The sequence below is a fragment of the Mesoplodon densirostris genome, chromosome 2, assembly GCF_025265405.1.
Source record: "Mesoplodon densirostris isolate mMesDen1 chromosome 2, mMesDen1 primary haplotype, whole genome shotgun sequence".
Taxonomy (NCBI): domain Eukaryota; kingdom Metazoa; phylum Chordata; class Mammalia; order Artiodactyla; family Ziphiidae; genus Mesoplodon; species Mesoplodon densirostris.
This window is the reverse complement of record NC_082662.1, coordinates 171,822,627-171,845,230: the sequence shown is the minus strand read 5'-3', so window position 1 is coordinate 171,845,230 and position 22,604 is coordinate 171,822,627. Positions and strand designations below refer to the sequence as shown.

The following is a 22,604-nucleotide window of genomic DNA, read 5'->3' as shown; positions in this document are numbered from 1 at the left end:
ACTATTACACTTAGAATGGATAAACAACAAGGTCCTACTGTATAGCACAGGGAACTATATCCAATCTCCTGGGATAAACCATAACAGAAAAGAATATTAAAAAAAAATGAAAGAAGAATGTAAGAAAAAAGAGAAGAGGGTCAAAACAGAGGGCTGGTTAAACTAATCTATCATGTTAACCTGAGAAAAAGTAGGCACACATGCTCTTTATATTGCTACTTTCCTTTCATCTTTGTTTCATAAGTGTACTGTGCTACAAAAGATAAAAGAATTCTTCAAAATGTAATTTAATTACCTAAAAAATAAAACAAAATCAAGATGACGCTGTTTTTATTTCATTTTGATGAAGCAGTTTTATCAGCATGTTGAAAACTTACTAAAGAAAGAAATTTTAGCCTATTCTATCAACTAAGTCCTTCTGAAAACAACTGTGGCCAAGAATTCATGATCTTTAATGATAAAAAATAAAACTGCTAAATCTTAGCAGCATCTGATACCAAAACATTTTAGAAGGAAAAAGCACAAAGAGCAAAACTTTCAAAAATGTGTCAGTTATGTATTGTTTTATTACAAAACAGTATTCACCATATCTTATTATACAAATGGAAAATATATGTGCATACATACACGTAATACATGCAAAAAAAAAAAAAGAAGGCCTGGAATTAAATTCACCAAATTAACCGTAGTTATGCCTTGGTGATAAGATTATGAAATAAATTTGGGGGAGCTTATCTATGCTTAAGTTTTCTAGAATGATTAAACATCACTTGGATAATAAAATTGATTTTTTAAGGAATCAATGAAATTAGTAAGATAAACATAAAGTACCATTTTTATTCCCTGGGCCCTTGCTGTGAGATACGTAAGGCAAATATCTGTCTGACAATGCTTTTCTAGGGTTACCATACTGCCTTAACTTTAGCTGGGGACTAAAAATAAACCATCAAGAAATATATCTTAAATGTCCATTAGAACGGAATATTATTCAGCCATAAAAGGAATGAAGTACTGATGCATACTACACATAGATGAACCTTGAGAACATTATGCTAAGTGACAGAAGCCAGACACAAAAAGAAACATCCAGAATATTCAAATCCATAGGGACAAAAACTAGATTAATGTTTAGCAGCGGCTGGGGGAGGCAGAATAGGGAGTGACTCTGGAGGATGGAGTTTCTCTCTGGGGTGATAAAAATGTTCTGGAATTAGTGGTGATAACCTTGTGAATATACTAAAAAAAAAAAAACCCTACTGAATTATATACTCTGTAGGGTGAATTTTATGGTATGTGAATTATATCACAGTTAAAAATGCCTACTACATACTTACGATGTGAGAAATATAAAAATCTCTTAAAAGAAATAAAATTTACTCATGAAAAGATTAGAGAACAATTCAGTACCGAATTACATGAGTGAGGCTGTAGGTAAAACGGAAATTCAGAAAGGAGAAAGACGAATGTGATCTGAGGTAGACTGAGGTTTCAACAGAGGCATAAATTAATGGAAAGCATAAAGAAATAATAGAAAAATAATCATCTGTAGTAACCTTACTTCCAAAATGCCATCTTTTCCTGACACTCCAGATTTTTTAAAATACCATATTCTCAAGAAAACAGAGGTGACTTCCTTAGCTTCTTTCCCATATGGAAGCAAAGAAAATGGAGTTCCCTAGAGTTAAATCCCCTGGGAGGCTGCCATGAGAAACCTTGTTATTCTCACTGACTCACAAATGTGTTCCTGGGAACTTGTGACGTAAATTAATTTCATCATAAAGAGTGCGGCAATGATCAGATCAAAACAACACATGATGGGGAGGGGGAAGGGTAAGCTGTGACAAAGCAAGAGAGTGGCATGGACATATATACACTACCAAACGTAAAATAGATAGCTAGTGGGAAGCAGCCGCATAGCACAGGGAGATCATCAGCTCGGTGCTTTGTGACCACCTAGAGGGATGGGATAGGGAGGGTGGGAGGGAAGGAGACGCAAGAGGGAGGGGATATGGGGATACATGTATGTGTATAGCTGATTCACTTTGTTATACAGCAGAAACTAACACACCATTGTAAAGCAATTATACTCCAATAAAGATGGTAAAAAAAAAAAAGAGTGGGTGGCCACACTTCAAATCTTCCAATAGTATCCAACACTCTACAGCTAAGTATTGCCTCAGTATATGAGCCCTAATGATTGGATTCAGTAAACTTATGTCAACGCACAAAAAAAAAAAAAAAAAACCACATGAGCCTTTACAGCTGCACCTGCGGCTATGAGGACAATAAATTGCTGGGGCATCTGAAAATGCTCACGACGTCTAGCTTGGATGGAACAGAGGAGATGGCTTTTCTTCCCTTAAAAGCTGGTCAGCCCTTCTCAGTGACATACAGACATAAACTGTTAACTTCTTTCCAACTTGCAAATCAAGAACTTCATTTTTTTATAGTATGAGCCACAAAGAGAATAGATTACCCAATAAACAACAAGAGTCAAATCTAGAGTATACTTAAGATCAGAGGCTATAACAGACAGATCACACAGGGCAATACAAATGGTAAAACTTGGGGGTGGGAGGATAAATTAAATTAAAACAACAAGGCATCACTTACAACTATTAAATTAGTCTTCTATTAAAAGATAAGATCTAACAGAGATGAGGGTGTGGGAAAGTGATTCATTCAAAGACATAATGATGGTACTAAAAATTGTTTAAAATCCCATTTGGAAAGTAAAATGAATCATATATCAAAAACCATAAATTTATGTATACCTCATGAATTACCCCTAGAGAAATAAATAAAATGAAGAAAAACTCTAAATGCCTGAAGATTTTCACTACGGTGCTAGATCAATAAACAGCAAGATAGAAAACGAAATATCCAGTAAGTTAAGCAAGGAAAAGTAAGTTAAAATACAACTGCTGGAAGGACTATGACCCAGCTACCAACTACTGTAAGTATAGTGTTAGAAAAATGGTAAGATAAAGTTATAAAACAGTAATATTAAGTTGTAGATTGTAACCATTCAAAACATCTGGGGACTTCCCTGGTGGTGCAGTGGTTAAGAATCGCCTGCCAATGCAGGGGACACGGGTTCGAGCCCTGGTCTGGGAAGATCCCACATGCCGCAGAGCAACTACGCCCATGCGCCACAACTACTGAGCCTGCGCTCTAGAACCGGTGAGCCACAACTACTGAAGCCCGCACGCCTAGAGCCCATGCTCCGCAACAGGAGAAGCCACCACAATGAGAAGCCCGCGCACCGCAACGAAGAGTAGCCCCCGCTCGCCACAACTAGAGAAAGCCCGCGCGCAGCAACAAAGACCAAACTCAGCCAAAAATAAATTAAAAAAAAAAAAGTCTAAAACATATGGACACAGGAACTGACTTGTATGGAATACGTTAAGTGAAATCCGTGGTATTAGGAGATCGGGTATAGTTGTCACTTTAAATTTGTTTAAATCTCAATGTTAATATATTTTTACAGTAATTTACAATTTAGAAGTACACATAACACAATACAAACTGTGATAAAAGAATGTGAAAATCTTTCACTAAAAATAGTAAGTGTGGTTCGATTCTTAAAGTGATCAATCTGAAGAGAAAGAAGATTCAGGGAAAGATCAAACACTATGTTAAGTTGGGCCAGGCCACACCTCCCCACACGCTGTGCACAGTAATTCACACCTGTCATGTCTGAAGGAAGGTTTGCCTTTCCAAACATCCCAAGTCACAGACAATTTTCATTTGAAAAGAATAGATCAAAGATTTATTTTTAAGAGTTCCATTTTTACAGGACATGTATTCACTGTAACTATAACACTATGCTATTAACCCAAGAATGACTCATTTGAAAGAGGAATTATTTCAGATTAAAATTTGGAAGACTTTTCCAAGAGGAAATTTAAAAAAAAAACTGGTCAGTGCATTTACAAGAAATTTACTTGTGTCAGAGGCCAAAGTTTATTCCTTTGATTGAAAAAAACCATGTGAAGTTCCACAGAAAGAAAAAAAGAATTAAGAGTTTAAGACGTTCCCTGTCAGAGAAAGGAAATTAAGCTTTGCAATAACACCTTCAGAGCTTTGATTTACAAAAACTCAAATTGCTTAGGTTTACCTAAGAGGGAAAAAAAAAAAAGAATGTAAGAGGAGAAAAAAAATTGTCCTTTAGAGAAAAATGAACAATCTGTAAAAAGAGTGACATAAATCCTCCCCAATTTTACAACTCACAGGAAACTCACCATAGGGACAGCCAGGTAATAATGCTAGTAGTGAGATTAAAGTCAAGATGGGTTGTGTATTTAATAATTCCTCTGTGGAGAAAGAATGTAATGAAGGAAGGAAGCCCCCAGACTTCCTTCTAGAAGAGGATGCTGCTACTAGGCTTCCTATAACTGGTCAAGAAAAACACCTCTCTTAACACTCATACATACAGAAAGGGGATTTGATTAAGACAAAGCACAACAAACAAAGCTTCTTTCAATCTCTCAAAAGCACAGAGCCATTCAGCCCAACTATGGCTTACAACCCTGGAAGGGGGTTAGAAATGAGATGCAGAGAGTTCCGATCTTCCGGGGTTTTCAGCGTCCCGCCCCTCGGAGTCCCGGCTGTCTGCTCCCGTGGTCGCTCTGCTGGCAGGGAGCGTGCACTGAAACACTCGGTGGCTCACCTGGCTCCCTATCTTGGACACACTCCGTCCTAGAGGTGGGCTGGGCTGCCGGCCTTCTGTAGGAAGTGTGCTGTCCCGTTACCCCAGTTATCCCAGCCTGGTGGGCCCTTCCGCCTCTCCCCCCATCTCAGTGGGCAACCCAACAGAGGTCTCTGTGGAGCCTCCCTCAGGAGCAGCGGGGACACTACACCTCTGAGTCCTTTCCCTCAGAGATACTCTCCAGCCTCGCTGATGATCAGTCCAACCTTATCACAGTTATTATATGATCACTGCTTACAGAGGCCTATTATGACTTCTGAGCCGTCTCTCCTGCCTAGAGGTTACTCTCGAGTCCATTAAACTGCTTTATTAAATCTTCATCAGTTATCATGAGTTACATCTACTAATGTTGTATTAAAGATCAATGATATTTAAACCTACTTCTACACTACGTGTACCACTCATACACCACATGTACTGCCTTTTTAGCATGGAATATTTTAAACATCAGTCCATCAGTTTCTATGAGACATCTGAGTTACTTAAAAAAATTATAAAATCATATTCAATGGATTTTTTTTTTTACATCATAAGCTATTTCTTTGGTCACAATAGCAAGTGAGTAGAATCTACAAATCAATGACACATTCGTCTCAATACCAATTTGAACAGTACTGTTAAAAAAAAGTTCATCACATATGGGATATTCTAGCCATTCATTCAGTGTCACCTAGAGTACACAATCATTTTCTGAGATAATTACCATTCTGGGGAAAATGACACTGCAAATATGAAGTGGTTACTTTAATTGCGGGAAAAATTCATTACATACTGAAAACTAGCTGGTCTTAGGTATCTGGTTACATAAGCACTTCATCTACATCAACAGAACAGTCACCTCCCCTGAGACTGAGTCTTAATCCCATCAACGTCAGTCACTCTAAAGAAGTTCCTCGTTCAGTTTCCTTTCAATCCCAACTCCTTGTTGACTGCAACATCTTTCATCCACTCATCCATTAGGATTTACTGAGAACCAGTGTCACACTGGGAACACAGTGATGGGAAAGCCTGCACCCTTTGGGGCGGGAAAAAGAGACTGACGATAGACAAATGAGCATGGTGTTATAAGGCGATGTGACAGAAAGTGACGCAGATGATGAGAGGAGGCGGCCAGTCATGGCTGGGGGAGGCATCTGGGGAGGGGCAGCTGAAGTGAGGCTGAAAGAGCCGGCCACTCGAAACATCCGGGGACGACATTCCATGCAAAGGCCCTGAGACAGGGACGGACTTGGCCTGTTGCACGACCACAAAGAAGGCCAGTATGTCAGGAATACAGGCATGTGTGAACGAGGGCAGAGAGGTAAACAGCTGATGCAGGGCCTTTTGTAGGTCAAGAATAAGGGATGCAGGCTGAAGAATGAGGGAAACGTCACTAGAGCAGTTCTCAAGGTGTGGTCCCCAGACCAACAGTACCAGCGTCACCTGGGAACCTGTCAGAAATAGAAAGTTTCGGCCCCTGCCTAGACCTCCTGACTCAGAAAACCTTGGGGTGGGGCTCAGAAATCCCACTGAAGTTTGAGAACCACTGCATTAGGGGGTTATAAGCAGGGACCTAACAGGAAGCTAAGTTTCTGGGTAACGTGCTGTAAATAAAGTAAAGCATTAGTTGTTTCACCAACAGATAACAGCAGTGCACCTTAATCTGTATAGTGTATATTAACTATTATAATGCCAATGGTTAACCCAGTGACAATGTCAAAACACAGACTTTTAGACCTGTAACTTACATGATACGGAACATCAATGATACTTCAATTTAAAAAATCAGATTCATATACAATGCTATTTGTCTTTGCATATTTTGAATTTCAAGGAATTTCTGGTCAATTTCAAGAAATACTAAGACCCAGGGGCTTCCCTGGTGACGCAGTGGTTAAGAATCCGCCTACCAATGCAGGGGACACGGGTTCGAGCCCTGGTCCAGGAAGATCCCACGTGCTGCAGAGCAACTAAGCCCGTGTGCCACAACTACTGAAGCCTGTGCGCCTAGAGCCCGTGCTCCGCAACAAGAGAAGTCACAGAAATGAGAAGCCCGCACACCATAACGAAGACTAGCCCCCACTCGCCACAACTAAAAGAAAGCCCGCACACAGCAGCAAGGACCCAACGCAGTCAAAAATAAATAAATAAATTTATTTAAAAAAAAAAAAAAGAAAAAGAAAGAAATACTAAGACCCAAAACGCATTTTAAATTATCTGTCCCACGGTTAGGGCCTCAAATCAGCAAATGAGAAATCTAGAAAACCCACTCTTTTCCTCACTTCCCTCCCGAGCATAGCTCACGCTTCTTCCACCCTGTTCCTTAGTGTCAAAATCATCCCTATCCTTCTCGAATAATTCAAAGCCATAAAACTGCCTCCAACCCCGTCCCTCCCTCATATATACACCTCCAGCCGGAAGTAAACTTTCTCTTTGCTTCTCACACAACCACTCACACCATAGTTGTTTGGATCCCTGTCTTATCTGTCTTACGGATTTATAAATTCATTTGGGACAGGGGTTTTGGTCCTTAAATGCTTCCTCCTCCCAGTTTTTCTCCTGCCCCCACAAAATACTACACATAGCAAATCAGTAATACGTGTTTGTTCAACTGAACCGATGATACTGTGGTTCGAAGACTCAAAGTTCCCCAGAAGATGGGAACGTGAACAGGAGACATGAGGAGAGTATGTTCATGTCATCAGGCATAAGAAGCGTTTATATGTGAACACGTGGTATAACTTCAAAGTGAGCTTTCTCAGAGCCAGACAGCGTCTCAAGTGAAGAAAACAAAGCATTCTGCTAACTTTGGGATAACCTAAGAAATCTTGTCTCTCCTTTGCAACTATGCCTGAAGCCTGATTTAGACAGATTTCAAATTCCACCAAAGCTTTAGGCTACTCTGCTTTAAATATCTGTCATAGACAAAAAACAAAGTAAAAGAACTAAAAAAATATCAACTAGTTCATTCTCCATCTCACCATCTCAACCATTCTGTAAGCTTAACGTTGGTTAGTATGCCTTCTTCTAAACTGAGTACTGCTGTCGTGTAGGCATGTGTCTTGTTTTACATAAAGATACTGTTACAGACCTCATTCTATCTTTTGCTTTTATTCACTAAGCACCGTATTTTTTTTAAGTTTTTATTGGAGTATAGTTGATTTTCAACGTTGTGTTAATTTCTGCTGTACTGTAAAGAATCAATTATATATATACATATATCCACTTTTTTTTTAATTTATTTATTTTATTTATTTATTTTTGGCTGTTGTTGGGTCTTCGCTGCTGTGCGCGGGCTTTCTCTAGTTGCAGTGAGCGGGGGCTACTCTTTGTTGCGGTGCGTGGGCTTCTCATTGCGGTGGCTTCTCATTACGGAGCACGCGCTCTAGGCGCACGGGCTTCAGTAGTTGTGGCACGTGGCTCAGTAGTTGTGGCTCACGGGCTCTAGAGCACAGGCTCAGTAGTTGTGGTGCACGGGCTTAGCTGCTCCGCAGCATGTGGGATCTTCCCGGACCAAGGATCGAACCCGTGTCCCCTGCATTGGCAGGGGGATTCTCAACCACTGCGCCACCAGGCAAGCCCTATATCCAACTCTTTTTTTAGATTGTTTTCCCATATAGGTCATTACAGAGTACTGAGTAGAGTTCCCTGTAAGCAGTGTATTTTTAAGATCCATCCATGATGCCATGAGTACAACCAAACCACTGCTCCTACTTCTTTCCTTTCTACCTCGCACTTTGCTATGGAAGTGGTCCTCCATTTTCAAAGATCTCACCTCTGTGAAATTCTCTGGGAAAGCTTAAAACCCAACTATGGACACAAATTTAAATAGGCAAGAACTACCCTCACCAAAGAAAATCAAAAATAATAACATTCATCACCCAAACAACACTTATTAAATGCCCACAGTCTGTCAAACACTGTGCTCAGTGTTAGAAACACAGAGACAAGAGGACCGGCCACACACTCAAGCAGCACACAGAGCAACACAGGGGCACAGCAAACATGTGACAACGGGAGAACTTCCTGGTGGAAGTTCAGATGACGTGCAGTGAGTACAGGGGAAAAAAGCACTCCTTTCAGGGAGGACTACTGAGCCGAAAACTGCAGGATGAGTAAGACAAGCAGGAAGAGGGCCATCCAGGCAGGAAAACATCACATGTAAAGGCGTGAGGAAACTTAGCATGCTATCGTCACTGCAATCCTGGAACTGCTGAAACAGGAAGGTGGGAGGACGAACAGAAGAGACAGGTCACTTTTCAACCGGGTCGCAGCTGCGCCGTAGAAACCTACAACGTACAAAACTTGTTTTACACACACAGAGAATTCTGGGAAAGTCAGATGCTGCAGAGCAGGTGGTGGACGGCAATATACAAGAAGGCGCAACTTACTGTGAGAGAAAGGAAAACGGATCAGGCCCCACAAACAGTCCTAACACAGGGTCCCTGGGAGCACGTGCGAGGTGGTGAGCAGATCTTCCAGAACTGCCCCTCGATCCCGAAGGAAGGCTGGCTGAGCAGTGAGGAGGTGGCTGCTCTTCCATTCAGCACAAAGCAAACACACTACTTACTCCCCCTCCACGGTGGGTGCTGGGTTTGAAGTGCTGACTTGTTCCGTGTTTTGAGACTTTCAATCCCTTCCACTGCTCACTGAGAGGCAAAATATTCTGGAAGTCTATCTTGACACAAAAAGGCCGAAATCGAAATCCACCGGGCTAGACAATAAAGAAACTTTGTATCTAGCTAAGGAGGTTATATCATAGTCTGTAAGTAATACAAGTCAGTCTGGAAGAATTCTGGAGGGGGAAGAGACAGACTGCTGTTTCAGAAAGACCACCATGGGGTCTTCCCTGGTGGCGCAGTGGTTAGGAATCTGCCTGCCAAGGCAGGGGACATGGGTTCGAGCCCTGGTCTGGGAAGATCCCACATGCTGCGGAGGAACTAAGCCCGTGCGCCACAACTATTGAGCCTGCGCTCTAGAGCCCACGAGCCACAACTACTGAAGCCCGCGAGCCACAATTACTGAGCCCGCATGCCACAACTACTGCAGCCCATGCGCCTAGAGTCCGTGCTACGCAAAAAGAGAAGCCACCGCAATGAGAAGCCCGCGCACCGCAAGGAAGAGTAGCCCCCGCTTGCCACAACTAGAGAAAGCCCACGCACAGCAACAAAGACCCAACGCAACCAAAAATAAATCAATTAATTAATTTAAAAAAAGAAAGAAAGACCACCATGAAGTAGTGTATAGATGGATTGAAGGCATGAAGAACAGTAAGGGTAAGAAGATAAATAAGGATAGGATCACCCCAGTCCAGGCAGGCGAGGGGTGATGCAGGGGCTAGAGAGGAGGGGTCCGTGACAGTGATGAAACCATTATGGGAGAAAACAGAAGAACGGAAGGAAAGCAGGATAACGCCCAGGTCTCCTGACCACTGAAAGCAGCAAGCAAAGCCTACCAGAGAAAGGATCCTATCTACCTTTAAAATAAAAGTGTTATCCAAAATAGCTCCCCCCACAGTGGTTGAGAGTCCACCTGCCAATGCAGGGGACACGGGTTCGTGCCCCGGTCCGGGAAGATCCCACATGCCGCGGAGCGGCTGGGCCCGTGAGCCATGGCCGCTGAGCCTGCGCGTCCGGAGTCTGTGCTCCACAACGGGAGAGGCCACAACAATGAGAGGCCCGCGTACTGCAAAAAAAATAAAATAAAATAAAATAGCCCCCCCTTTCCAGGAGCTCAATAAATTACCAAAAACGACCTACACATCACAAACCAGCTATCAGTTAGCAACTAGATATTGTCGGGGTGCAGAAAAACACTGGCACGAGGAGACCCTTTCTAGAATTCAAGTCACCTCTGACTTGAATTTCCTAGATCGCTGACTGCTTTGTATATGTCAATAAAATGAAGATTATCACAGCGCTTAAAAAAAAAAAAAAAAAAAAAAAAAAAAAAAAGGAGGTCAAGGAACTTGTAGGTGAAAGTATCAGAAGCTTCCAAGGTGGCGTGGTCACACGGTCAAAGGCACAGTTGTTGTAAAACACTTGCAGGGTTATGGCTTCTGTAAGAAACCTGATGTGCCCCGCTCCGTTTAAAGAACCACGAGGACAGAAGGCGGCTTTCTCTCAAGCTCTGCAGAGCGCTCTAACGATATAAAAAGTCTGGTTCCTCTTTAGTCCCACAGGAGGAGCTTGTGGACATGTTACCCTCCGCATCCCTGTCCTGGTCTTAATCCCAACCCCGGGCAGGTGTTACTGTTTCTTCTCTCACCCTTGAAGCTTCTGAACGCCCAGAGCAAGTCACACACTGTGTGGACTGAGTTCACAGCCAGTTCACACTAACAGCTGGGCCCTCAGGGTGATAACGCTTTTATCCATCTCAGGTGGTTTTCTGTAGTCTTCCTATGACGTGAGTTATCAGTCTCTCGCACCTTTCCCAGTTCTTTCGCTCTGGCACCGCCACCATCCATTCTCACACAGCAACCATCCATTCTCACACAGCAACCGAGGGATCTTTTCTAATCTCTCAGATTATGTCACTTTTACTGCTTAAAACTCTTCCAGTGGCTGCCACATCCCCTCCCCTGCCACCTAAAATCTTCGCCCCAGCCCAGGAAAGCCTACACGCTGCACCTCTCCACCTCCGCTCCTGCCACCCGCCCCCAGCCTGCTAATCTCCAGCCTCACCATCCCCATTGCTTCCTCCGGGCCTTTGCACCAGCCCCTGGGAATTCTGCCTACTTGATATGCCCCTCCCACAAATCTTCACAAGACCAGCCCCTTCTTGTCATTCAGGTCTCAGCCTAAATGTCACTTCCCTGACCATCCAATCTAAAGCAGCCATCCCAGTCACATGATGCTATTCAAATCCTACATACCTCTCATGTTTTGTTTTATTACTTTCCATATCCGCCCCCCTCCAAGCCCCACACTCAACTCCTTAAAAGGTAAGCTCCCTTCTATCCTGTGTCCATGGCACTTAGAACAGTGGCTGGAATATAGTGGATGTTCACTAAATACCTGTTGAACAGATGTTGCCTCCAAAAGGCCATCCAGAAACAATCAGCAGGTTAATGAGGAAGAATGAAGAGCGATGATTTAATGTGATTTCGTCTGACATCAGTCCCTAGTTTCCTTCCGATAAATTCATCTGATTAAACTGAATCACTATTCCTCACTATACACACAACCCTGGGGCAGCAAGGGGACATGCTGTCCCTCTGCCCCTGTCCGGAGATCCCCCCAGCAGCGGGCATTCCCTCAAGTCACTGCTGTACCTCTCAAGCCACTGGAGATGACTGCACAAGGACGATGGCAATCTCTCAGCAGACGCCGCACTTTTGCCCTCCACGGCTCCCAACACGCCTGGTCTACTCTACCCTTTCTTTCCTACCTCATCACCTTCACACCCTGTTTAAAGATACCGTCGTGGAAAGAAAGATGATCCAACACCCCTCATACAAAAGGTAAACATTAAAAACAAAGAAGAGGAAAAAAAAAAAGGTAATCGTTACACCCCTTCTCTTTCCCTGCTGATGTGGAAGAACTAAGATCTCTATGGAAGTATTAGACGTAGAAAAAAATAATACTCTGCACAGGGTGAGGTCAGCTCCACATCAGTCGAAACTTGCTAAGAAACATTTACCAATCTTCTCATCCAGTTTGGATTTAAATATGGGAAGATACCTCTGTTTTCCTTTTTCTACGTCAAAAATAATTATAGTTATGCTCTGAAAAGCAATATTTGAAGTTATCATTAGCCAAAAGAACATCATGACTAGTGTCCTGCCCAGTATATAAAAACATTCTAGAGGGACTTCCCTGGTGGTCCAGTGGTTAGGACTCCACGCTTCCACTGCAGGGGGGCAGGGTTCAATCCCTGGTCGGGAAACTAAGATTCCACATGCCATACGGCTCAGCCAAAACAAAACAAAACAAAACATTCTAGAACATTTCTTCACAGGTAGACCTCGTTTTCATTTCATTTCTGCCAAGTGACCTGCAGTAAATTACCGAAACCCTTTGAGCCTGAAATTCCTTATCTGTTGTATGAGAAAGGGGTAGCCTCGCTTCACAGGGTCATAAAGAGATTACCTGGGATGAGCAGCCTAACCTCGGGGCAGGTGTTGGGCACACCAGGGGTTCCAGGAGAAGCTCCCTCTCCATCCTGGGTGGGATATGAGGGCACAGGGCTTTCACCCATGCTGGTTTACAGGGAAGTTGTTCATTCCACTGTGGAAGACCAATACACTGCCTTGACCATTTTGTATTTTTACCACTAGCAGTGTCAACTGGTATTCTCCAATAGTTTACTTCCCTAAACTTGTGCCTTAGGGATTTCTGGTAGAAATGTTTCAAATTTAAATAAATAGTACTAAGTTATAAATCTGTTTCTAGAAAAACCACTGAAATATGCATTTCAAAAGGGAAAGTTCAGTATTTACTGGCCCCATGAACATTTTCAATGAAAATCTGGTTCCATTAACCAAATAAATCATTTGTTTTTTGGATAAGTTTTATGTAGAAAAGAGCTAAAAATGGCCACAGTGCCTGAGTCTGCGAAGCTACTTTTCTTGCACATGATCTAACTATGTTGAGAATGTGCATTTCTTCGATAAGATAGTTTTCGTTTGATAAGACAGTATGCAGAACGTTTTAAGAATCCTCCTGAATGCTCAGTGCTCCTAAAGGATCTCCTAATGACTAAGACTTCTTGGCTCTCCCCAAGAAGATGAAAAAGTTTACTGTCTAACCTACCACTCCAGTGTAAGTATGCCTCTCACATGGTCTGTCATCTATGTTTGCTTTTCTCAATGACACCTAAGGAAAATGTTCTGTTCAGGACCTAGCACACCGTCAAAAAAAAAAGTATTTAAATAATGTTTGACTTGACTACCTGGCATGAGCTGAAAAGAACACCCTGGATTCCTGAATTCTTATATCCCATTCTTCATATTCTTTGTGATACTTGTTGGTAGAGAAGGGTGGTGAGAGGTTTACAGTACGTGATGGCAAATCATACCAACATGTATTGGTACGCAGTTACCCTATTTGAGCTGGAGAGAGGCTGGACCTCACATGAGCTGCAAGAATGGCTCAGTGTTAAGTTAGCTTTAGAAAGACTTTTTAAGGAGTCTCACACACTATGGTAGATTACCAAGAGATAAAGGTCTACAGTATTCCTTAAAAGCTCCAGAAAAGAGAGGTTTTGTTTTCTTGTTTTTACTGTCTGCTGCTGGGGGGCAGGGGACGTGAAGAGGGAGAGAAAACAGTTCTTCCTAGAAGCGGTGTATGAATAAATGACCCTCCGTGTCCCTCCCAGATAAAGAAGTTCTAAGTTAATTTTTTAAATAGAAGCGGGTACACGTTTGTGCTACGTTTCTTTATAAAGTCTAAATCTGGTTTCTCTGAAACAGGTAAAAATACAGAAATTATTAAATGCTTTTCAGCGTTTAATTAGTGTAGCAGAAGTCACAAGGCAACAAATTTCACTACAGCACATGAAATGTGAGATACTTTGCACATTTTTTAAAATAGATGATTTGTTTAACAGCCTTTGAGAATTACAATTCTATAGAGAACCTACCTTAAACTTTCTTCTGGAATAAAACCTAAACTAACTCGCTACATTACTACTCAACAACAAAAAGAAATTCTTTCAGGACATGGTATAATCATAATAATACAATGTTTCAATGCTATATAACTTGAAAGGTTTGTAATTTCAAAATACAATTTCAGTTTGGGAAAATATGTGCAAATAAAACCAGCACTTCGCTTCCCTGGTGGCGCAGTGGTTGAGAGTCCGCCTGCCGATGCAGGGGACACAGGTTCGTGCCCCGGTCCGGGAAGATCCCACGTGCCGCGGAGCGGCTGGGCCCGTGAGCCGTGGCCGCTGAGCCTGCGCGTCCGGAGCCTGTGCTCCGCAACGGGAGAGGCCACAACAGTGAGAGGCCCGTGTACCGCAAAAAAAAAAAAAAAGTAGGGACAAAACCAGCACTTCTACGTGAAACTAATACAAGTATTTCAGCAGAAGTTAAGCTCTTGGGCTGTACATCTAACGAAGCTGCACCTAGTTGCCTTTAGAAATATATAAATCCGACTGACCGGGTATCAAACTTCTAAAGGAGCTACTACAATATCCCATTTTTTTGGTCCCAGACTCCCCAGACTCGAAGCTCAAATAATCAGATATTATTTCACAGCATCATGGGATAACTATAAATAATTACGATACCTCTGAAGCACCAAAAGGTAAGAAGCCATAAACCTAAAAATAAATCATGATTAGTTCAATTGAGCTCTTTAAAATAAGCTATTATTTTCTCGAAAATATCCGTATTAGGGCTACATGATAAAATTTGTTTAGGTAGAACACTAAATTAAATAATCGGAAAAACCATTCTCCAAGTCATTAGGGATAAACAGGCCATCACTATTTCATTTAAACTATTAACGTAAATGTGAAGCTGCAATATGGGATTCAAATGTAAAATTACCCTCTGTGCCACTTCGTCAAACTGACTGCACTGTAAATACAGTCAGTGGCCACCAGGCACATGTGACTATTTCCATGTAATTAAAATTAAATATATATATTTTTAAATTCAATTCCTTGGTCCCACTAGTCCCATTTCAAGTGCAGGGGCTGCAGGTGGCAGGTGGCTACCACACTGGACAGCACAGATACAGTTCATTTCCATCACAGCTGGATATAAATGCCAAATATATGACATCAACCACTGAGACAGGCAAATTCAAGTCCTCTGGCCTTCCATGTGGCACTGCAGAATACTGTGTGTGGTTTTGTGTGTACATTTTGTTAATTTACGTTTCAGCAGCAAGTACAAACAAAAATTTTTATAAAACTATATCTAAAAAGAACAGTGAATGCTTTTAGAGTTAGCTAAGCTCCTTCATAAAAATATTCTTCTTTGAATACAACACTTCACAAAATGAAAGTAATGAAAAGAAAGATATACGATATAATTTTAAATGGCTGAGAAATTTTGCTTTTAATGATGATTTCCCTATATTTGATAAGTAAATACAATGAGAGTGGCTCACTAAAAAGCCATACTGTCAAACTGCAAATGACCCTTTCTTTAATGAAGAAAAAATAAGCTGTCAAGTGTGAAAGAATAATCAGTTTCTCCTCACCAAGTTGTGGAAATATCACAGAACCAGACATACTAACTATGGCAGGTATCTGAAAATGAGTGTAATTATCACCCCCTTTTCTGCAATAACCTATCATTACCTCTATTGTGATTCTCAGCGCTTGTCTACTTATTTTTAGTTAGCCTACTAAAATGCATCATCCCCTTCTGGTTTGGGGTCCAAGTATCACTTCATGTCCCACATGGAAGAAAATCACTTGATTCTCTAACATTTGGTGAGAAAACACATGAACACAATTTATTTGCACATTTTTAATATAATGCAGCCTAAATATCAACAGCAAATTATTTTTAGCATGCCTTTAAAAGCAGATCAAAACATGTACTCTCAATGCCACAGAACTATACCCTTAAAAACGGTTAAAATGGTCATTTTTATGTTACGTACATTTTACCCCAACAAGAAAGCATATCGAGGCAACTATCTACTTTCTGAGACTATCCATTTTTCCATATTAAGCATAATGCTCTTCCTGATAAATTAGAATTTTTCAAAGTAATATATTCAAAACCTCACTTGGTGGAATAAAAATCCATATTAAAAGCTAAAGAGGAGAATATATTTAAGAAAACAGTCTTATTTTCAAGTATCCCAAACATTACAGGATAAAGACACATATAACATGAGGTTACTAAATGAAAATTTGTTTCATATTTTTGTGTGTCGCAAGTATAAAAATCTCCAGTTTAACCAATATTGCAAATTCAGGAGAAGTTCTTATCTAGCAACTATTCTAAGCGAGGCAATGAGGCACTAACTGCTTCATAAACAGTGACTCTAATCCTCACAACCACCCTAAGAGCTACTATCATCCCCATTTTGCAGATGGTTAAATTGAGGAACAAATCAGTAAAAAAGAAAAAAGGCTACAGTCACAAAGGTAGGAGCTGAGCAAATACTGCGCATGCCATCACACCACACAATCTCATTAAGAGTCTACTGACATTAGGAAAGGCAATCAGAAGAACCATGCTGCTAAATTAAATATAGTCTAAAGAGCTACATAAATTTTTATAGATTGTGATGATCTGGTATGTAGTTGGGAGAAAAAAAACTTTCATGAGCATTAAGAAAGCCCAAAGAATACCTTACTTCCTCAAGGAAGAAATCATATTGCAACAACTCACACTTGTTGTCTTGCTCCTGTTTTTAAGAAGAATTCACAGACAACTTGCAAAAGTTATTTTAAGGCAAAGAAATGTAAAATCCAAGGAATAAAAAATTTTAACAGCAAAATCCCTCACCCTTATCCAATGTCCATATTTTAATATTGGGCATTCACATCACAAACCTAACTTCATAACCAGGTATTAAACTAAAATAGGATGCATAATGCTATTAACACTTTCAAATTCCCTGAACCCTGGCAGGACAAACTATCCCAAACCCTGTAAACTCAATTATCAAATCCAATAAATTAAGTGTGTCCAGTACGTGAAAGTTTAGGATGCCCTCCTTAAACACAAGCTAGGGGGCCTGGGGAAAGAATATTATATTCTGCATCCGTGACTGCATATAAACAAAATTTGTCGCCACTCATTCCACAGATTGTATAAAAGTAAAAGAAAAGTTGTTTCTTTGTTTTAACAAACGAAGCCATAAGAAAACATCGGATGACTGCAAGATGATCCCGCTTCAGTGGGAGAGGTTTAAGTACAACTTCCTCGAGGAAACACACTACTGAAGTCTGCATAAGCCACTGCAACCCTCCAGGTTCTGCGACCGTTGAAGGAAAGGGGCCTTTCAAATGTCTCAAACCTGCAGTTCACCTGTGTCCTGGTGGCCACGTCAAACGCCTACAGAGCCTATAAAGAACTCACTAATCTTCTCAGAGGTCTCGCTAAACAAGTTGTGGGAAACAGGAGGAACCAGGCAAATGCGTTTACTGCGATCAAAAACTTTGAGGTTGCATTTATTAAAACCAGTTTCCAGAAAGAGACAGAGTGGCTTGGCTGCCATCACAGCTATGAAGATCGAAATTCAACTAAAAATCAACCAAGAGTTCTCTTTTCAGTAGGTATATTTCACTCCAACTTAAAGTTGTTTGTTTAAAGACAAAGCAAATAACAAGATTCCCGGTTCCCTTGTTCTTGACCTTCAAGAACTGCAAAAAGTCAGGACCCAACCAGAGAGAAAAAGAAAAGTTCGAGTGGCTGCTTCACCGACTCTGGAGCAGTTGCTGGAACCCCTCCCCTCGGTGAGGGTCTCCCCGCTCCCGCACGCAGGAGCTTGGGGTGGAGAGCCCGGAGGATGGAGCCGCAGCAGCTCTCCCGAGGTTTGCAACGCAAAGACCACCCGCGACGCGGACTCAGGCCCCCGGGCTCCTCTCGGGACCTGCACGAAGGCGCGCACCAGACCCCCGCCCGCGACCCCGCACACTTCCGGCCCCGGCCCCGGCCCCTACCCACCAGCCCGCTTACCGGCATCATTTTGGACCCGAACCGCATCGAAGCGGGTGGCCAGACCGCGGCTCGGAGCCGAGTGGAGGCGCCCCGGGGGTCGGGCGGTGCGGGGGTGGGGAGCGCAGAGGGAGGCCGCCCGGGAGGTGGCGGACCTGTTGCAAAGCGACGGCGGGTGGCGGGGCGCCGTGCGGGTCCGCAGAGTCCCCCCCGCGGTCTGGGGCGCCACCGAGCCCCGGGCCCACCTCCGACCGGGCCCGCGGACGCGGCTTTGTCTACTCAGCGTTCAGACGGCCCGGACTCCCCGCTTTGCTCCGAAACCAACTAATCCCCGGGCCTGGCCCCCGCCGAGCCCGCGCCGGCTCCGCCCCCCGCGCGGAGCCCCGCCCGCGGCGCGCGAGGCTGGCTGGGGGAGGGGAGGCCGCGGGGACGGAGCCGCGCGCGCCTGCGCGGGCCCGCGGCGGGAGGGAGGCGAGGCGGCTGGCTCGCGCCCGGGGTGGCGGGCGCCGTGTCACCTTTTCTTTATTTGCCTTCGGACGACGCGTCGCCGGGGGCGCGCGGCGGAGCGACTGGAGCGCGCGCCTGCAGGCGGGGCCGGGGACTGTAAGACCGCCTCTGAAAGACGGGATAATGAAAGACGCCGGAGGAGCCCGGGGGCTGCGGCCCTCACCTCCCCGCAGTTTCGAACTGGGCCGGGAGGCTGAACCTTGGACCGAGACTCGGCACCTGGACGGGTCGCCGCGGGGCTCGGCCGAAGCCAGGCGACCGGACCTCATGGGAGGACCCGGCCGCACGGCTGGAATGGCCGATGTCCCTAGAGGCCCGGCGACTGCCCCGTCCCAGCAAGATGGAGATCGGCGGGGCCGTCTCAGCCCGCAGCGCATTCCGAGAGTTCCTGGTGAAGGAGTCCTCGGGCTGTCGCCTTTCGTCTCATTTGCCATCGTCCAAATTCTGATTTAGAACTCACGTGTGACTTTCTATAACTAAAAACAAACAAACAAAAAACCCAAACATTTAAAAATGACTAAAATGGTCAATTTTGTCTGTTTTACCACAATTAAAATAGGTAAATAAAACCAAAAAAGTTTGAAATGCGCAAAGCAGCTTTCTGAGGCGCTGCTTTTCTGTTGCTCAAGAATGTCCTGGATTTCCTCTCTGACGGGTGCTTGTTACACCCTCAGGACAGTCTCGGATGTGACCACACACTGCTCCCTTTGCAGGGAGCTAAGCCAAGGCCTAGGAGAATTGCAGAGGCTCATTTCGAAAGAGTAGCAGAGCTGGTTCAGGTACCCTCTTCCACCTTCCAGGGAGACAGATTCCGGGAACCCTAACTCCAGGAAGCCTTAGTTCTGGCAAAATTGTCCCTATGAGCGAGCTTAAGTGGAGTGAAGCACCTGGATTTATCTAGCCTCAAGGATGGACAATTCTTTCGTTGTCCAATATATCCCTTACCAAAATCTCCATCAAAGTCCTATCCTACTCTCCCAGGTACATATCTGGAACTATTAAATATTAAAGTATGGCTAATTTGATTAGTATTAAAATGTCTCCAAAAATCTAGTTTAAAGTCTAGCTTTTTTAAGAGGATTGTCCTAAGTCAAGTAAAGGGAATTCATCCCTTTATTCAGTAAATATTTATCCAATACCTACTACATGCTGGGTATTCTTCTAAGTGCTGGGATACATTAATGAAGAAAACAAAAATTGGGTGGACAACAAAATCAGTAGCTGAGTATATTAATAATTAATACTTACATTACCAAATATAGTTATAAGGAAAAAATCAAAGGGGCTAAGGGGATGAGGCATGCAGGTGCAATTTTAAATCAAGTGGTCAAGGGACTTCCCTGGTGGTCCAGTGGTTGAGACTTCCCCTTCCAGTGCAGGGGGTGTGGGTTCAATCCCTGGTCTGGGAGCTAAGGATCCCACATGCCTCATGGCCAAAAAACCAAAACATAAAACAGAAGCAATATTGTAACAAATTCAATAAAGGTTTAAGAAATGGTCCACATCCAAAAAAACTTTTAAAATAACTGAATAAATAAATCAAGTGGTCAAGGTAGACCTCACTCAAAAGACGATCTGTGAGCACAGACTTGAAGGAGTGAACTACAGCAGCGGTCCCCAACCTTTCTGGCACCAGGGACCAGTTTCCCGGAGACAATTTTTCGGAGGGGGAGGGGTGGGGGATAGTTCAGGCGAGTGATGAATGAGCGTTATGGGGAGCGGCGGACGAAGCTTTGCTAGCATGCCCTTAGCTCACCTCCTGCTGTGCGGCCCGGTTTCCTAACAGGCCGTGGACTGGTACCAGTCCGTGGCCAGGCAGTTGGGGATCTCTGAACTACAGCCTCCATGATGGCTTCCAGGCAGAGGGAACAGCCAGTGCTAAGGCCTTAAGGTAGGAGCCTACTTGGAATATTCCAGGACTGTCAAGGAGGCCAGGATGGCTGGAGGAGACTAGATAAGGTGGAGAGAAGCAGCAGATGAGGCAGAGTGATATAAGGAGCCGGATAATGTACAGGCTTGAGGGCCATTGTAAGGACTTTGGCTTTTACTCTGAGTGAAGTGGGGAGTCATGGAAAGATTTTGAACAGATGAGTACCATGATCTGACAGATCTTAATGGAATCATTCTAGCTGCCGTGGAAAACAGACAGAAAGTTAGCAGAGAACCTGTAGGAAGACCTTGCAATAATCCAAGAAAAAGATGAAAGTGGCTTGGGCAGTAACAGTGGATATGGTGAAAAGTGGTCAGATGTGGGATGTATTCTGAAGGCCGAACCCACAGAATTTCCTGATAGGATAGATATGGAATAGGAGAGTAAAGTCAAGGGTGAGTTCAAGGTTTTTGTCCTGAAGGATGGAAGCTGCTACCAACTGAGACGGAGAAGACCCTGAGTGGCAAGTTGCAGGGAAGAGGCGATCATGGTAAATTTGAGAATCTTAATAAAAATAAGAGAAACCGGGCTTCCCTGGTGGCGCAGTGGTTGAGAGTCCTCCTGCCGATGCAGGGGACACGGGTTCGTGCCCCGGTCCGTGAAGATCCCACATGCCGCGGAGCAGCTGGGCCCGAGAGCCATGGCCACTGAGCCTGCACATCCAGAGCCTGTGCTCCGCAACGGGAGAGGCCACAGCAGTGAGAGGCCCGCGTACCACAAAAAAAAGAAGAAAAAAAAAAGAGAGAGAGAGAGAGAAACCCTAATCCTGGAATTTAGCACATTTGTGGAAAGCAAGACTCCCTTTTGGCATCCGGCAGGGACTATGTAACACAAAAAAACCTACTTCATATTCCGCTGGCTTTCATTATTTTCTGGCATACAAAGAAATCTCAGAAACAACTATAAGATACCATGATCCAGGTCATCCAGGAAAGGAATTCTGGATATCGGTCACTAAACGTCCCATCCTCAACTATGAGAAAACATTTCTCTTTGCCATCCAAAAACTGGTCACACACAATAGTAAATTACATTTAGAGGGGGCATCGGCAGCCCTGGCTTATTAATAAAATAATAACAGCAGTAGAAGAAAGGAGAGAATTATTGGAATAAGATGGCCCAGGTCTATTTCTTTCCTGCCTGTTCTCACAGTTTGTTTTACTGCCTGTTTCTCCTGAGGAGAGGAAGAAAAGGGGACAGCAGCTGGCGATTTGTCCCAAAACTCACTTCCAGCCGATTAAGAATTCCCTGCTGCCAAATAGCAGGCATGTTTCTGTTGAGTCTTTTCTTTTCTTTCTTTCCTTTTTTTTTTTTTTTTTTCTTTTTTGGCATTGAGCATGAAGCCAATGAAACCCTGTCTATGCTCTGGTTTCATTCCTTCAGATTCTGTGCCATCACATATAGCTCTCAGGTGGGTTGTTTTCGCCCTTCCAAAGTTCCACCTATTTCTTCATTCCCACTCTCACCTGCTTATTCTGCTGAGAGCCTGTCCTCGTTTCTCCCGACCCTATAATTCTATATTCAACTCCGAGAAAGATAAATCAAATCACCACCAGCTGGGTGCGGAGGAGCTGTCTCCTCTTTGGATCTCACCTCACCCCCAGGCACAGTACAATTAATCACTTGTTTGGCTTGAGTTCAAATGTTTGAGTTCCCAACTTCCTCCCCATGTTACTTTCTTTTCCATTTCCCTCAGGTGTTCCAAACCTTGCATCCCTCCTCCACTCAGAAGATGAACTCACAGTTTCCTTACCCAATAAAATAGAGGCTGTTGGAGCTTACATTACACACCTGCAATATCCTTTCCTCTACTTCCAACCCATCATACAGCCTTCTCCACTTCCTTCCTCTTCTTCATTTCACTCTGTGTGCCTGAATTTTGCCAGGCACCATTCTAGACT

At 43.5% G+C, this 22,604-nt stretch overlaps 1 protein-coding gene across 3 annotated transcripts in view; it reads right to left on the bottom strand.

Annotated features, from left to right (window-relative positions):
- The window catches only part of TP53BP2 (tumor protein p53 binding protein 2), a 193,791-nt gene that overhangs the window by 44,351 nt on the left and 126,836 nt on the right, over positions 1-22,604 (bottom strand). Inside the window, exon 1 of one of the 3 annotated variants that reach the window (XM_060091387.1) lies at positions 18,937-18,954. The exons of 1 other annotated variant lie outside the window; for it this stretch is intronic. Coding sequence is in view for 1 of the 2 variants with exons in the window: in XM_060091385.1 (XP_059947368.1) it covers positions 18,288-18,314 (27 nt within the window). In the remaining variant the exon portion in view is untranslated. Of the gene's footprint in view, positions 1-18,287; positions 18,588-18,936; positions 18,955-22,604 lie in introns of those variants that run through there. One more of the 3 variants, XM_060091385.1, reaches the window with a different exon arrangement.